At 45.3% G+C, this 15,849-nt stretch overlaps 1 protein-coding gene across 19 annotated transcripts in view; it reads right to left on the reverse strand.

The window, feature by feature from the left end:
- Positions 1 to 1,730: 1,730 nt before the first annotated feature.
- The window catches only part of ADGRL3 (adhesion G protein-coupled receptor L3), a 486,086-nt gene continuing 471,967 nt past the window's right edge, over positions 1,731 to 15,849 (reverse strand). For 7 of the 19 annotated variants that reach the window (XM_072336627.1, XM_072336629.1, XM_072336631.1 and 4 more), the window contains 2 exons: positions 14,598 to 14,615; positions 7,880 to 12,367 (listed from right to left, as the gene is read on the reverse strand). In XM_072336627.1, coding sequence (XP_072192728.1) covers positions 11,568 to 12,367; positions 14,598 to 14,615 — 818 coding nt within the window. In that variant the 3' untranslated portion in view covers positions 7,880 to 11,567. Of the gene's footprint in view, positions 4,127 to 7,879; positions 12,368 to 14,563; positions 14,616 to 15,849 lie in introns of those variants that run through there. The other 12 variants (XM_072336643.1, XM_072336640.1, XM_072336642.1 and 9 more) reach the window with 3 other exon arrangements.

A 15,849-nucleotide genomic window follows, 5' to 3' on the forward strand; every position in this document is an offset into this window, starting at 1 on the left:
CTGATAACTAACAAACCAGCTGCAAAACCTCTCACAGCTGCAGTGCTATTGGTACATCCCACAGCCCAAGGGACAAATCAGCCCCTCAGTGCAAGTGAAGATACCAGTGGGTTTCGTATTCATTCTAAAGCACAAAAGTTACAAAATCAGCTATTTTCCCATTTCTTAATGCTAAAAGGCCAATAGGTGCCTTCCATACAAACAACTCACGAAGCAGCCCCAAATGTTTTAGTTTGGACTGATGGATTTTGATCAGTTTTGCATCACTCACGCTTCCAGGTTGTCCAAGAATAGCAATTAAAAACTTCGTTTTATGATCCCAAACGTTGTCCACTAGTCCTCGGTGAAATGAGTTTCCTGGGGCTCGGCTGTTCCTGCTGCGTTTGCCCACTGCTATCATTTCCAGGCACTTAGAGCCCCTCTGGTTTGCAGACTGCAGAGCATGGGGAGGCAGAAGGGTCTCATCATTGAGGGAGTAAAAGCTGTGCTTCTTATGGGCAGCATCTGCTGAGTTGAACACTGCCAAATATAATGTATGGGAGCTCCTCGTCCATCATCTTTCTGGTATAATGGGTTAGGGAATCCATGGGCTAACCACGTGCTGGGTAATCAAGCAGTGCCTTTAAATAGGCACTGGAGCCTCCCCCTCTTCATTTCCCCGCATAGTGCCACCTGCTGCATTACCTGAGGTTAACTGGGATGCTCAGTTCTGGAACTGGGGTTTTCTCACAGTGGAAGTGTGCAGAGAATGCCTCATGACCCGAGGGCAGCCAAGTTGTCAGTGCAGCACCACAGCAATCGTAGAATCATGAAGGTTGGAAAAGACCACTAAGACCATCCAGCCCAAACCCCGCCTGTCCCCACCATGCCCACTGACCACAGCCATCAGTGCCACATGTCCACAGTTCCTGAACAACTCCAGGGATGGTGACTGCACCACCTCCGTGGGCAGCCTGTGCCACTGCCTAATTGCTCTGAGAAAAAAATCTTCCTAATATCCAACCCGAATCTCCTCCAGCACAACTTAAGGCCATTCCCTCTTGTCCTGTCGATGTCTCTAAGCCGTGGTGCACGATGGCAACTTTGGCACACTGCCCTCAGATCTCCTGTAGGAGGGTCAAATGGGTTTTATGCAAAGTATCGCAGTCGCTAATTGCAATTACCAGAAAGCAAATACAAGAGAGCTTGTTGATTGCCGGTAAACAAAGGCACTTTGGAAATCTTGGTATTTTCACTATAGATGGAAGTCTATACATTTAAAAATAGACACCATGTTATCGTTTACAATTTCCATTTGCTAACAAATTCTGCTAAACAAAATCAGTGGCTAAGTAAACATTTATACATAAATAAAACAGTGAAGATCTCTTCAGTTATTGAGATGCTGCTGGCTCAGTCTCTTGAAAATAATACAGCAATGAATTCTGTTGTTGCAGCACATGTCAATCCTACCTTGCCTCAAAGTCTTCACCACTCAGCCGTTCGCATGAACCCAGATCATTCTGGTCACACTGGCAATACAGAAGCATCATGAAAATCAGTGCCTGAAAGAGGTCCCACATTAACCCCTTGTGGTGTTCTCCACCCAACAGGGATGCAGGGCTGCTGCACAAGCAGCCTGGATGAGGCATCTTAATAGCAAATGCAGGAGCAGGCCTGGTAGGAGCTGGCGTGGATGGTAAAACCTGGTGTATTATTCATTTTAGACGGTACCCAATTCTTTTTCATAATGTACATTTTATTAATGCTCTCCGTGATAGCTTTTCATACCGTTTCATCAACAGGAGTACAGTAATTACAATGTATTAAGATTCATTCCATGCCTGAGGAGTAAGGAAGTCCACTGAAGATACGCAAAGCGAGTGAAACGTAAATCACTGTTGACTTGGGGCTGACTTGAACCAAACCTCTGCCCAGGGAGCAGCATGACTTGGGGGTGCTAATGGGATGCACTGGCTTTGCCAATTAAATCTCGGATCCCTCCAGCTGTGGCTGGTTGCATTATCCTATGTCATGTCTACAGCTGCCAACCTGTGTGCCATCAGGGTGGAAGGGCTGAATGGGATTTGTCATTTTTGTTAGGAGTTGGGCTGGGCTCTGATCTTTCACCATCAGTGACAAAGTGTCAAAGTGCGCCCACTGCCACTGCTGGCTGTAGAATAACTCCTCTAGACATCACGCCAAAAGCTTTGGGTGCAGGAGGACAGGACTATCTGGGGACAAAAACTCATAGTGAGGGCTCTAATGAGAAAAAAAGCAACCCAGCTGCTTTCCATTGATCAACTGAAAAACAAGCAAGCAAACAAACAAAAAACCCCAACGATAACAACAACAAAAACAACCAGGGGATTTCTGCTTTCACTCACAGCTGGCTTTCATCCTATGCAGCATCCCACATTTCCCCAGGCCAGGATTCAACCCTAAACTTTTGGGCTGTAGAATCTATAAGCATCTATGTGGGCTGGAATCTTTCATCACTTTTGAGAGGTTTTTTTTCCTCTTATTTTACTGGTTAGTTTCCAGAAGCTTTCTGGCACAAAGCAGGGGGGTGTTCATTCTTTTTTCTGATTTTCATAGAATCACAGAATCATAGAATCACTAAGGTTGGAAAAGACCTCTAAGATCACCAGGTCCAACCACAAGTCCATTTTCCCCCCCTCCCACTGATCACATCCCTCAGTGCCACACTTCCACATCCCATGAATGCCTCCAGGGATGGTGATTCCACCACCTTCCTGGGCAGCCTGTGCCAACATTACTCTTTCTGAGAAGAAAGCTTTCCTATTTTTCCACCTGGGAAAAAGAAAAACAAAAGAAAGAAAAAGAAAAGGTGAGAGCCTTTTATGTCTAGAGGAAGTTATTCCAGGTCGTTTTTTCAGAAATATCCATTTTTTTTTATTTTTTTTCTTTTCAGTCTGGTACGTATTTTCCACCTGCTGCATGAATCCATGCAGTCGGACTCAGCGTAAATAAGGAAAAAGAAGCCTTTGAGTTGTGCAGGGTGAAGGTGAAACCTCATGGCTCCTCCACCGTTGCCATATTCTCCACAAACCTGTGCTGAAGCACAGCCCTGCTTGCTGTGTGGCATCGCAGCACTGAGCCGAAGAGCTGGCCCAATGCCTTCCACGATCTGGTGGATTTTATTTTTTCTTTCTTTTTTTTTTCCTTTTTTTTTTTTTTTTCTTAATTAATGTTAAAAGACTTGGGAGAACCACACTAACACAGCTTGTATCCCTCATGATGATGCTGCCCATCCCACCCACACCTGCACCACGCTACACAAGCCCTCAGTGGGTACAGCTCCATGAGGAGAACAGAGGCCAGAAAGTCCTCCCTGTTGGTAGGAGTGAAGAAGAAACTCCAACTGAGTCCTCTGCCCTCCATCTTCTGGCTGCCTTCCATGCTGCTGAGGTACGGCTGGGCTGCAGGACTCTTGCCAGGCTCTGCGTCCATCTATCCCCAACTGAGCTGATGGAGAATCATGACCCGCGAGAAACTAAGGCTTATTTTTACAAAAAATATCTCTATTTACACATGACAATAAAATCCAAGTGACATTTCCCAGAAGCCTTTGCTAGGTACATGTGCTGGTTGATCCCTATTTACAAGTGATGGCAATTCACCTTCTTCTGGCATCAGGGTCATTTCTTTGCGTACTTTTTCCATCCCTCCTTGACCTCCTGTATTTACAGCAGGTATCTGATTGCAGCAGAGCAGGGTCCAGGAAGTAGGGCAAGCACGCTCACGTTTGTGTTTTCCAGTCAAGAAGCCAACATTAGGAGCAGACACAACTACAAAATAATTTTTCTTGGTTTTGTTTCTTTTTTTCTTTCTGTCAGTTCTGCTCATCTTAAAAAAAAAAAGCAGCAAACCAGCCAAGCAAGAAGCTGTGGTCCTCAGTGCAGCAAAAAGCCTGGCCAGGCTGGTTTCTCCGTGATGATGAGAGGGTTTGCTGAGGATTCTCTTGAGGCTGGTGGCTGGGCCTCTTCCATTGGGCCATCCTGTGGCAGGATGGACAAAGTGAGGCAGTGAGGAGCCAGGGCAGTGTGGTGCAGATGCTAGATGACGCTGTCTTCCATGGTGACCCTCCTGAAGACCGGCTCCTGCTTGGGTGTCCGGCCGCTCTCTGTGGAGAACAAGGGGAAAGAAGTAAAGCCCAGAGCAACACCTCACAGCCAGCCAGGGGGAAAGCCAGGTGAAAATCTCTGTGATCACAGAATCATAGAATAGTTTGGGTTGGAAGGACCACAAAGATCATCTGGTTTCAGCCACCCTGCCGTGGGCTGATTGCATCTCCACCAGATCAGACTGCCCAGGACCCCATCCAACCTGGCCTTGAGCACCAAGAAGGATGGGGCATCCACAGCCCCTCTGGGCAGCTGTGCCAGTGCTTCACTGCCCTCCCAGTGAAAAATGCATGCTCCTTTGAGGAGCATCTTGAACCAACCAAAGCATCTGGAGGATGGGCTGTGCTCAGGTACTCACTGATCCCATAGTGAGCACAGCTCCAGAGCCACAGCCCTGAGCTTGTACCAAGCTGCGGGGCATGCTGGAGCAAATGGCAATTTCTGTGGGTTTCCCACTTTTTAATCAGTAGGAATCACTGCAGAGTAAACAGATTTGTTTTGATATCAGACATTATCTGAAGGGTACTTCACAGGCTGTCTCTGAGAGCTCTACCGTACAGCTGTCTCTGTAATAATTAAAGCTCCAGGGGCAAAATGCCTACTTGCCGGGGCATGGGTCAGGAGAGACGGCCACATGCAGCTTGGGGCAAAGTGGACACATACAAGAACACTCAGGGAACGATTCAGGTAACAGTCTCCCTTAATATCCAGGGAGAGGTTAAGGTAGGCCACGCATACTCTGGAAGAGAATTACAGATGTTTTCTAAGGGTAAATCACTTCACCCCATCTTCTATCCATCGAACGGCCAGCAAATCCCTGCTGCAGCAAACCTCACACAGAAAGTGCTACCAGGAAAATGCTGGGGGTAGAACAAGAAGCTATTCACTTTTGTCCCTCATCTTGGCTATTTTTCGCTGCTCTTTGAAAAGGACGAAATTTCTTCCTTTCCTTGTAGCTCATCACTTTGTTCCAGGCAGTGGGATGCACTTTCTCCTTTCATTGCTGCATTGCTTTGTATCACAACAGCTAAAAATGTTTGGGTGTATATTGTACGTTGGGGAAAAGAATCCCAAATCCCACCTATTAGATATGAAGCACTCTTTAAAACCACCTGCATATATGAATGGCAGCAATCAGGAACCTGCTGAGATGGAGGCGGTGGGAAGGCAGAGCCCAGGTGCGTGCAGGGCTGGGAAGGCACAGCATCAATGTACTACTTCATTTATCTAACAGGGAGAGCCTTGCTAACAGGACTGCCAAGCTTGAAAAATGTACAGCCCTTCCTCTCCAGAGACAAAACTAGGGGGAAAGCTCCTTTTATCCTCCGTAAACTTGGCCCAGCTAATGAAGTTGTTGACCCCTCATCCCCCAAAACCCATTTATCAGTGGAGGTTAACAGAGACTCATTCCTGCTGAAAGGCAAAGCCTCCAAAGCACAGGCATTTGCTCTTGCATTGAGCTTTTCTGCCATAGGGACCCGAACTAAATTCTGCATGAGATGCCTTGGGGGGAGGTGGGAGAAGACAGTATGAAAACAGCTTCATTATAACCGTAATTTACTCATGGAGCATCATGCTGCTGGAAATAACCTTTTTGAAGTCATAACAGTACATACATTTGACTTTAAGCAGCAATGGAAGATACTGGGTCATCTGTATGTGTTCAGAGCAATGCAGCATTGCTTTTCTGCACCAGAACTCTACATTTAACATGCTGTCCTGCCAGTGTGAGTGAGGCACGTGCGGCACCAAGGGAAGCCATAAATATTCAATGCTTTAAGACCAAAAAGAAAGAAAAAAGGAAAAGACAGATGTAGGCTCTCACTATATTCCTTCTTGTCACCAAAACACAACAATTTTCCCGTTAAACAAAAGTGGATGCTTCTTCTTATTGGGCACAAGATTGCTTTTATGGGACGTGAATTCAGGCCTCATCCAAAACGTGGCCACGCACACCATGCTGCTCTGCTCCTGCATTTCAGTTGTTGCTTTGGGTTTAAGCAGCACTGTCAAAAAGCAAGCGTTTGCTTCCAGCACATAATAACTGCTCTGGGTTTACCAATATATATATATTTTATTATTGAGGTTTTAGTTTGGGTTTTTACATGTGTACAGAGTATTTAAGGAGTAGAAACATAAGAAAAGAAGTGAGAGAGGGGAGAAATCAAAAAGACAGCAAATAGTTAGGAAGCTGAGTTGTTTTGTTGGCATTGTGCTGGAGGAGACTATCACCATCTGGAGTACCAAATACAACAAACAGTAACCACCTGCTAAGAGCTATTCTGGTGTGGAAGGGGAAGATTTCCAAGTTCTGTCTATGCTGAATAGCCTCAATATTTCAGCGTTAATCAGACCATCTCCCCTAAACTGGGAAAACATACCACCAGCTGCATGACCCCGCACATCCCCAGGACATGCTGCCCCACTGAGTGTTTGTCCAGCCCTGGCTCAATGTCCAGCAGCAAAAACCGACTGCAGAGCGAGGGCTTCCCTGTCCTGGGCCCAAAGCCCCCCTTTCTTTTGCAGGTATCCCTGCCCAGGATGTCCACTGACAATGTGTCTGCTGCTTTCTCTGACAGCGTTATTCACTGATTTTATCTGCTTTCAGCTTTGTGCTGTAGGATGTTCTCAGCTCCGTTACCAGAGAACCTGTGCCGACATGACGCTTTGAGAATGTTCATGAGCACAGACTATTTAAACCCTAAAATATTCATTGAATAAAATTTGCATAGAGTCTAGCTGAATGCAGCAGGTAGCTAAAAATAAAGAACTTTTCAGATAGAAGGAGGAGATCAGAGTGAGACAGATGACCAAGTCACTGCTCTTAGGCTCTCCTGAGACAGCTTTTAATAAGATGAGCTATCCTTACATTCCTGTTGTGCAGGCAAGTCTGCAGGGTATTATATTCTTTATGAACTGTCAAAATCAAGAGTGTGTGAGGGCAACAGGGATGCAGGCAGGGACATAAGGACCTTCATCACTCAGATTTCAGGGAATTAAATGCAATCACTAGGAGGAAAAGAGCAGCACCGTAGTAAGCAATAATGCCCATGTGGTGTTTCCAAAGCCGTGATGAACACCCTAAACTTCTAGCCTACGTAGTCTTGCAGCCTTTTTTGTCATATCTTGTCCCTCCTTCACAATTTTTTGGGGAGATCTTTATAGTCTCATGCAGTTTGTCCCTTATGGCTCTTGCAGAAAATGAGCAGCCCTGCCCTTAGGAGCCTAAGTGTCCTTAAGCAGTAGGAAACTTAGTTGCAGCCCAGAAAACTGGTGCATCCAGTAGCTATGGGGCAATCTGATATCCGATATGAGATTACACAAAGAAAGTAACCTTGCTTATCTGCAGGTTAGGAAGAACATGGGAAAAAGAGATTTTCTACTTGCAAAATGCCCCAGGATGATGGGACATTGCATGAAATGCTCAGTGCTCACCTCGCAGCCTTGCACTTCTCCATTTCCCTTTCCCACCTGCAAGCAACGCTTTCAGAAGAAAGGATGACTCAAGCTATGCTTTGTCACTGGAAATCCTCACTCCACACATGCCCAGCAACCAGCATCTCCTTAAAGTGGTCCCATGCTTCCAGCAGGGAAGCTCTGTATATAAGATTGATGGCTCTGCAGAACCAAGCATTTCTTTTTTGCCTCTACTCTGTTTTTCATGGAAAGTTGGATGCTTATTGCAGTCAAATGAAGCTTCAATATTCTCTAAATCTTTTTTTTTTTTTTTCTTTTTACTTCTTCTTCTTCATTTCCCCCCCCCCCCCCCCCCCCCCCCCCTTTCTTTCTTTTATCAAAGCTCTAGAAAAGATCCCTCTGATACAAGGCTGCTTATCCACTTCAACACAGCTGGCTAAGTTGTGTGCTCCAATCATAGGTAAGAGACTTAATACCATTATCGTTACTGCCTCTTTGTCAAGCATCATGAGTACCACAAGCTACTCTCTTGCATCTCCCTGCCTTTGCTCAGCATTAAGAAATGCCTCAGAAGTTCTGCAGTTCTGCCTCCCACTCCGACAGCATTTTAGGCTTCAAAGGCTTTAGACGAGTTTCACGTGCTGCAGTCTGCACAAAAGACACCGCTGTGCTGCCAGTCACATAACACGTCTATTGAGTTACTTATCAACAAGCAGAAACCTTCGCCATGCCAATAATCAACTATCTGACACAATAAGAAACTGTTTCAAAGAGGAAAAAATGAAAAAAAATTACCTCCATCTTGCTCCCTCCCTCCCCAAACCAAACGACAGTCTTAAAACGTACTTGGCTTGATGTAATTAATGATATCTATTTCCCCTCTGTTTTGTGATTCAGCTGTTTCCAAATTTGTAAGAAGCACCAACAGTGAACCCTGTGGTGCCAGCTCAGCCTGGGGACGGAAATAATCAGCTTGAAAATAAACAGTGGTTTTTGCAATCACAGTGCTAATAGGCATGGTAGCTGGAGGACAGAAGCTCTCGTGAGAAGGGATGGAGGAGAAAAAAGCCTGTTTCCTGCTGCATCAGAAATACATGGGAAGGGGAAAGGTGATAACAACCATTTGGACTGAAGAAAGTCATAGCTATTTCATAGGACACAGTCTTCTCATAGCAAATCCACTACTGGTTTGTTCTTGCAGTTTCAGGCACGCTGCACTGATAACCCGCCTCCCATTTTATCATAGCAATATTTGCTACAGTGGATCTCACACTCTGTAGGAGTTTAATTCCACCAAATCCTTGGAAAACCACTTTTTGGAGACTAAGGTGAGCTTTAACTTTCTCCAAAACAGGTATTTCCAGGCCTCACAGCCTCAATTGGACTGCGGGAAAGATTGGTTTTGCTCTGGGATCTGAACAGTTGTGTGCATGCATCTACCACTTGCCTCCCAGCTCAGACCCTGCTGGCAAAGAAAATAAAACCATGCAAGGAGACAGCGAGGCAGAAGCCAGTGGGGCAGCAGTATCAAGAACAAGGGCACAGCCAATAGCTGTTTTGCTGTGATTTCCCAAACTCCTGGTGGGAAAGGACAAAACCCAAACCTGGCAGGAGGCACAGCCTGGTCGGAAATGAGGTCTCCTTCTCAAGGTGTTTTGGTCTGAGCTGCTGGCTGCAGGAACACCTCAGGTGGCTCAGGACAGCCCTTGCACAGACCCAGTTGCTCTGGAGGGACCTGAAGAGAGGCTGGGCCACTGGGAAGTGCAAGGGGGTTTCTAGCACAGTGTTGCCCAGGCTGGCAATAGAACTTTTGGCAAAGGATAGCGCTGCACGCGTCTGGAGCAGGAAAATAAAGAGACAGCAAACAATGACTGAGGCCTAACGGGGACTTGTTTTACTCTTTGACATGCTACCAGCGGTATTTAATCTCTGAAGACTCAAAATTAAAAAATAAAAAAAAAATAATTAAGAAATCATTACAATGATTAAAAAGACACATGAAATACTATGCTCAAATCATCTGCATGTCATTTTCTGGTTTATACAGTAGGCACAAAACAGACCTAGGATAACCTGCAAGAAACATTGGGCCAGCTTTGTTCTCACCCAGAAACAAGCGCTGCTAGCCTGATACTTCTATTCAGCCATAGCTAGGTAATGTTTGTGCTTAAATTGCTCAGCCAGGCTTCCTCTCTTTGGCACTGCTCACCCATGCCCTAAAGGAGTTGGAAACTCGTACTGAAGACAGCAATGGAGAAAGGAACAACAGAGAAGAGCGATTAATTGTACAGTACATACATACAGTGTCTTCTAAATTGTGATCAGTTGTTTATTGGTTGGCAAACAAGCTTCACTTTTACAACAAATATTAGTAATGAGGTCATTCAACTGCTGAGACCATACAAAATGATCATAAATAAAAAAAAAAAAAAAAAAAAAAAAAGAAAAATTAAAAAAAGAAAGAAAAGAAAAAAGAAAACAGGAAAAGAAGAAGAAGAAGAAGAAGAAATTATACTCCGTGCTGCTAATTTACCTCTGGAAAGCCTATGTTACTTAAAATCGTGTCAAATAAATAAATTTCCTGTTAGGCAAAATAATGAACAGAAGACTTTTTTTTTTTTTTTTTTTCTTTTTTCTTTTTTTCTTTAAAAATCACTGCAAAAAGTACTTTTTAGATCACTACGCATCAATCAATTTTCTTCTTAACCACTGCAGTACAAGTGCCTAAACGGGGACCGGACGAGGCCGTGAAGGCCCTTAGCTCCTATGGGGATATCGCCGTCTCATGCAGAAGCCCCGCTACGACTACAAAAACCTCTTGGCTTCTAGATGCGAACCTACGGCCTGGGTGAGGGGCTGCTTGCCAAAGATGCTTCACAGGATTCTTGTTACGATCGGTTGTGCACTGTAAACAAAGTTTGCCCTGCTCTATTCTGCAAAAAGTCTGCCGGCCACGTGGCGGCTCGAGAAAGATACACGATGAGGAAAGAAAAGACTCTCTTGGTTGGAAAGAAACTGCCATCGCATTCCTAAAAATGGTCCTTAGAAAGTGGTGTTCATTTTTTCTGCCCAGTGAGACTTTTTTTTTTTACCAGGATGGGAGGGATGGAGGGGAGAGGCAAAAGGAAAGAAAAGAAAAACAGGAGTTATGAAAAACCTTGCTCCTACTGGTAGACAAACTTACAAGACCAGCACAACAGAAAAAGTTCTTCTTATTATTTTTTTTTTTCCACTACATTAACAGGGACGCAAGTTCTGGAGGAACAGAAAGCAGACTATATGTGCAATGCTAGTATCTGTACATTACATAGAAACTGTTCGATTCTCTTTTTCTGCCATTAGTTTTGATCGTCAGTTAATACAGCAAAACATAAAATATGCCTTTAGCATATAATTCTAGGATTCCCTTCCGTATCATTAATTTTTGTTTCGGTTCCTCCCACAGCGGAGGGCGCTGCGATCAAACCGAGTTGTGAGTGACCAAACCCCGTTGCATGATCCAGATTTGTAACAGACAGTTTGCTAGCTTGTTTGTTTTGTGCAGCACTCCCACCTAGATGCGCCATCGCTACTAGTTTCAAATGCACATTTTTGGCCTTTTTATTTGTTTTTCTTTGCTTTTTGTTTGTTTGTTTGTTTGTTTGTTTGTTTTCTTTCTTAAATCAGGTCCTCAGTATTAAGAGCAACACAGCATCAAGGATCATTTAAACAAATACAGCATAACTTGAGAAGGCCACGAAGTGTGCCATTATCTGTCCTATCTCTTTCATTAACATAATGAAGTCTGTCTGAAGGGAGGGAGGATAAGGGGGACTGGGGGAGGGAGGGGGCAGCGGTTCCTGTTCTCTCCGGGCTGGCCTAAAAATTCCAGTAAAAAAAGTCCGAGAGTTTCATTTCGCTTAGAACAGCATGAAGATTTAGGAGTACACACAATATTACCACTGCTTGTATTAACTCAGAACAGTAAACCGAGCGTTACGGAGGGGCCGTGGGTGTCCATTTGCTTCATTTTTGCTTAACCTTCTATAGACTAGTGACCAAATGAGCGGGTCCTTTCGCACTGCCGTCTGGAGAGGTTCCCTCTTTGTTCGGCGGGACTATAAAGCCGTCGCTGCTGCCTCGGCCTAGCTGGTAGTACGTGTGTAGCTGATGGACGTGGTTCCTGGAGCCAAGGTTGGGCATGCTCTTGTAGTAAACATCATCGGCGTCACCGCTTTTTGCCGCAGGGGGGTCGGTCTGGGTGCTGGCGGCAACGCTTTCCGCTACGGGCATGCCGGCCAGCGCGGGCATACTGGTGTACAGAGAATCCCTGTTGGGCGACTGGAGGTCGTCCGTGTGCTCGTTGGTCAGCAAGGGGAAAAAGCTCTCGCTGTTGTCCTGTGGGATGCGCCGCCGGCTGTAGAGGTGGGGCTGGGGGCCGTCAGCCGAGTACACGCGGGGGGGCAACAGCGGGGCGTCCGACTCCTCGTGGATGAGCTCCAGGCCCAGGCTCTCCTCGTGGGTGAAGGAGGTGGCGTCGTCCAGCACGATGGCGTCGTCCTCGCTCCCGCCGCCCACGCTGTTGACGAGTTTGTTCATCAGGTTGCGGCTCTGCTCGCTGGAGCGCTCGTGGTTGTTCAGGTAGGAGGGGATGTAGTTGGAGGTGAGTTCCTTCAGGATCTTTTTCTCGAGGGCATTCTCGGTGTGGTTGTACCCGCGGTCGAGGATTTGCACGCAGTTGCTGAGGTACTCGCCGCTGGCGATGCTGTAGCTGTTGCCGTGATTACCATTCAGTGGTAGAGTATCCGTGACACTTGTATCCCTGGCATTGTTCAGAAGCCCCTCTGAAAAACATTACACAAGAGAGGGTGACTTGTACAAACAGGACACTCACGCGGGACGTGCACACTCACACCCTTCCTAGGCTGCCGCGGGGCTGAGGGGAAGCGAGCGGCGTGCCGTCTCAGCACTGGGGAGTGTGCTTCAGCACAGGCGTGAGGGTGCGGCTCCGCTTCTCTGGCTTAAGGCCTCGCTGCTGGCTTAGGGCCTCGCTGCTGGAAAACGGAGGGCAATAGCTAGCAAGAGGGAATAACCTCCCCCTGCCAGTATTTCCTCTGGTTGTTGTGCACTGCTGCTTCCAGAGGCTCTGGGATTTGCTCTACACATTCCCTGGGAACTGAGTGGTACATGAGCCTTAGCTGGGCCGAAGTGCCCTTGCTGCAGGGCTTTGGCAATTCACCCCAGCTGAGGAGAAGTATTTGCTGTGTAGATTAATCATCAGCCGAACTTCATCTAGGACTGTATCCTTACTAGCTTTGGAGGGGGAAAATAAATCTGCACTCCCCATAAGAGGAAAGGCATGAGAGCTAAAGGAAAGATTTGTGATTAGCTCATGCAGCCAGAACAGGGGCCACAAAGTGCTTCCTGTCCAAAGCATTTATGGAACAAGGCTAAATGTCCTACCTCTCCTGGCCCAAGGGCTCAGCCATAATTTACTTCATCTTGGTCACTTGGGAGTTTCCTAATGTAATCGGTACTGGGGACAGCTGTAGCAGGGTCTTGCACAGCCTTTAAGAATACCTTCCATCTCCCATTCCAAGTGAAAGCAGAGGGCTCAATGGAAGGTAGAGCAAGTACCGTCACTGCCATAGTATGGCAGACATGGCAGGACACACACTGGGGTCATGGGGACACTCCTGAGCCTTTCCTGCCAACCTTCTTCCCTGCTTGCTGTGTTTGAAGAGGCAGCCCAGGGAAATTCAGATGCCTGGCTTGCACAATGAATTTATATATGCACAGACAGCTGCATAAATGAGACATCTAAATTTCAGCAATGAATTGGCCTGCTTGCTACTGCACCACTGACTGCTGTCTTGTTATTTACTGGCCTGTCAACATAGTCAGCACAAGGCTGGAGCTTGATGCCATCCTTACTCACTCTATGGGGTATGGTGGAGCAGGTAAGCAAGTGAGAAGAAACCCAGGCCACAGGCAGGTTAAGCTGCCACACATGGTGGGTTTTTGGTTTTTTTTTTTTTTGGATTATGGCCTCCCCAGAGCACAGACAGACATGGGAAAGCACAAAATCCTATATCAAACTTTCAGCTAAGGGCTGCGGGTGTTGCCAAAAAATCATAAGCAACTCCCAGCAAGCAGCAGTGGATGAGAGGAGCCGTTAGCCGACAATTTAAAAGTTGCTCTTACCATGCTTGGTACATGGCATGTGTACTTTCTGAAAATACAGGATTCATTCTACATCTGCGATGTCATAGTTGTGCATGACAACGGCTGGAAAGTGCTAGTGCAAGCTTTTATTCTTTCTTTTGAGTGAAATACCCAAATGTGTCTGTTGTCTTCTAGGTTTCTGAAGCTTGGAAGGTGGTGCCGTATCCCAGGTTTCCAAACAAACAAGGGAACTATGCGAAAAGTCAACTATCCATCACAGACATAGAGCAAAGCCACTTATTTTCATGTTGGAAGCTCTCCAAATGAGCCATGATATCTGGGAAGAAATGGGAAGTGAGCATTTTAGGGGAGGATCGTATGCAATGGGTGACGTACACGACAGCATCTGTCTAATAGCTGAGTGCCGTATGCATTGAGGCAGCAAGCAATGCTTTCGCTGCCAATGCATAGAGCTGGAGGCTGCGAGGGTTCAAAGGGAAATAAATGAAGGCATCACATGTGAAAACAGTGGGGTCTGTAATAAAACGAGCCATATTAAAATGCCATGACCTTGCAAATCAAAAGGTGAAGTTTAAAAGAACTGCACGCATAACTAAATGAGAAACTAGTTTGGGTAAATGATACCACAAGAATGGGAAATGAACAAGGAAAGCATCATCTAATCTTAACTATATATATATATGTACACATACATATATATATATACACACACACATACACACGCATACACAGATATATACATATGTATATTCATATGCTTTAGATTCTTTTGATTTCAAAACTGTGAGATGAATTTCCTTTATTAACTACATCATCTATATGTGATGCAATAAAAGTGAACTAAAAAAAATTACATTTGATATGCAATGTTTAGCTTTACTCCCATACTTGTCTCTCTGTAGGGCTCTAAACGACAGCATGAAGAAAAGGAAAGAAAAAACAACAAGTAAGCTTACAGCGACAGTAGGAGAAACATGAGTAAAAAGCAAATTGATGATGTGCAGAAAAGAGAGTTAACGGAAATAATTTTCACTGCCCAGAGTACATGAATTTGTTACATGGTTTATTTCAGGTTAAAAATATTGACATTTTAGACAGAAAAGTATTTTACCCGCAATATCAATGGACTACAGTTTTATTGAAAATATAATCACATTTAAAACTTTATCCAATGCCATTATAAATGTTCAGCGTGCAATACATCAAGAAATAATCCCTGGAAATTTTAAGAGAAGTCTAAAGCTGGCAATGGTCATGCTTGAAAAGACAGGCACTGTCAATGTCATTTCCAGAGTCTTAAAATGAATGGCTTTACTTACTGTTAGTTCTAATAACCCCTGGCAGTTGAAACTGAAATCCATTTCCTTGCTAAACTGTTTTGCTGTCCATCCTTTGCAACAGCGCTTTGCAAGAGTACGACTTAGCTCGTCATGGGGCTGTTGGCATTTAACAAACTTTTGCAAGGAAGTGTTTCCTTTCAGTTCTTTTTATAACCAAACACATGGAAAATTAGATGGACTTTGCAAGCAAATGTGTGAGAAACAGTAGTTCGAATAATGGCATCTCTAAATGAAGCTGTTGAGAAGGAAGGGTTAAAAAAAAAAGCAGAGCCAGAGATGAAGATGAAGAGCCATTGTTAACTGTCAACTTCTCACTTTGCATTGGTCTGTGGCACGCTGTTATTTAAGCAGAGCTTGTTACGTGATTTCCTTCTTCTCTTAAACTTATCAATCACAAAAGCAGTTAGGCCATTTTGAGACACTTATGCATCCAAGAGACCGAGTGAGTACACATCCATCAGATGCAAAGGGCAGTGAGTGCTTCGCACGTGCTGCGGGGTGCCAGGCTCCTCACCTACCATCTCCTCCTCCTTTTACACTCTGTCCTGTGAAGGAATTGATTTTGCCACTTGTACTTGGCCTCTGGCCTGTTGGGTTCTCATTCCCAGCCTCTTTACAATGCTTTTTAGGGCTCCAAGCCCCTGCTGAGACGGGGCAGCTTCAGCTTGAACAGAGAAGGCATTTTAAAGCATGGAACTGGAGAGGAGAAAAGAATGGGCAGACCGCCCCAGACTCCACATTTATCCTCTTTATAGTGTCTGTCTCTGTCAACGGTCAACACTAGATGTGGCAGATGAAGG

Source organism: Excalfactoria chinensis, chromosome 4, assembly GCF_039878825.1.
Source record: "Excalfactoria chinensis isolate bCotChi1 chromosome 4, bCotChi1.hap2, whole genome shotgun sequence".
Classification (NCBI taxonomy): domain Eukaryota; kingdom Metazoa; phylum Chordata; class Aves; order Galliformes; family Phasianidae; genus Excalfactoria; species Excalfactoria chinensis.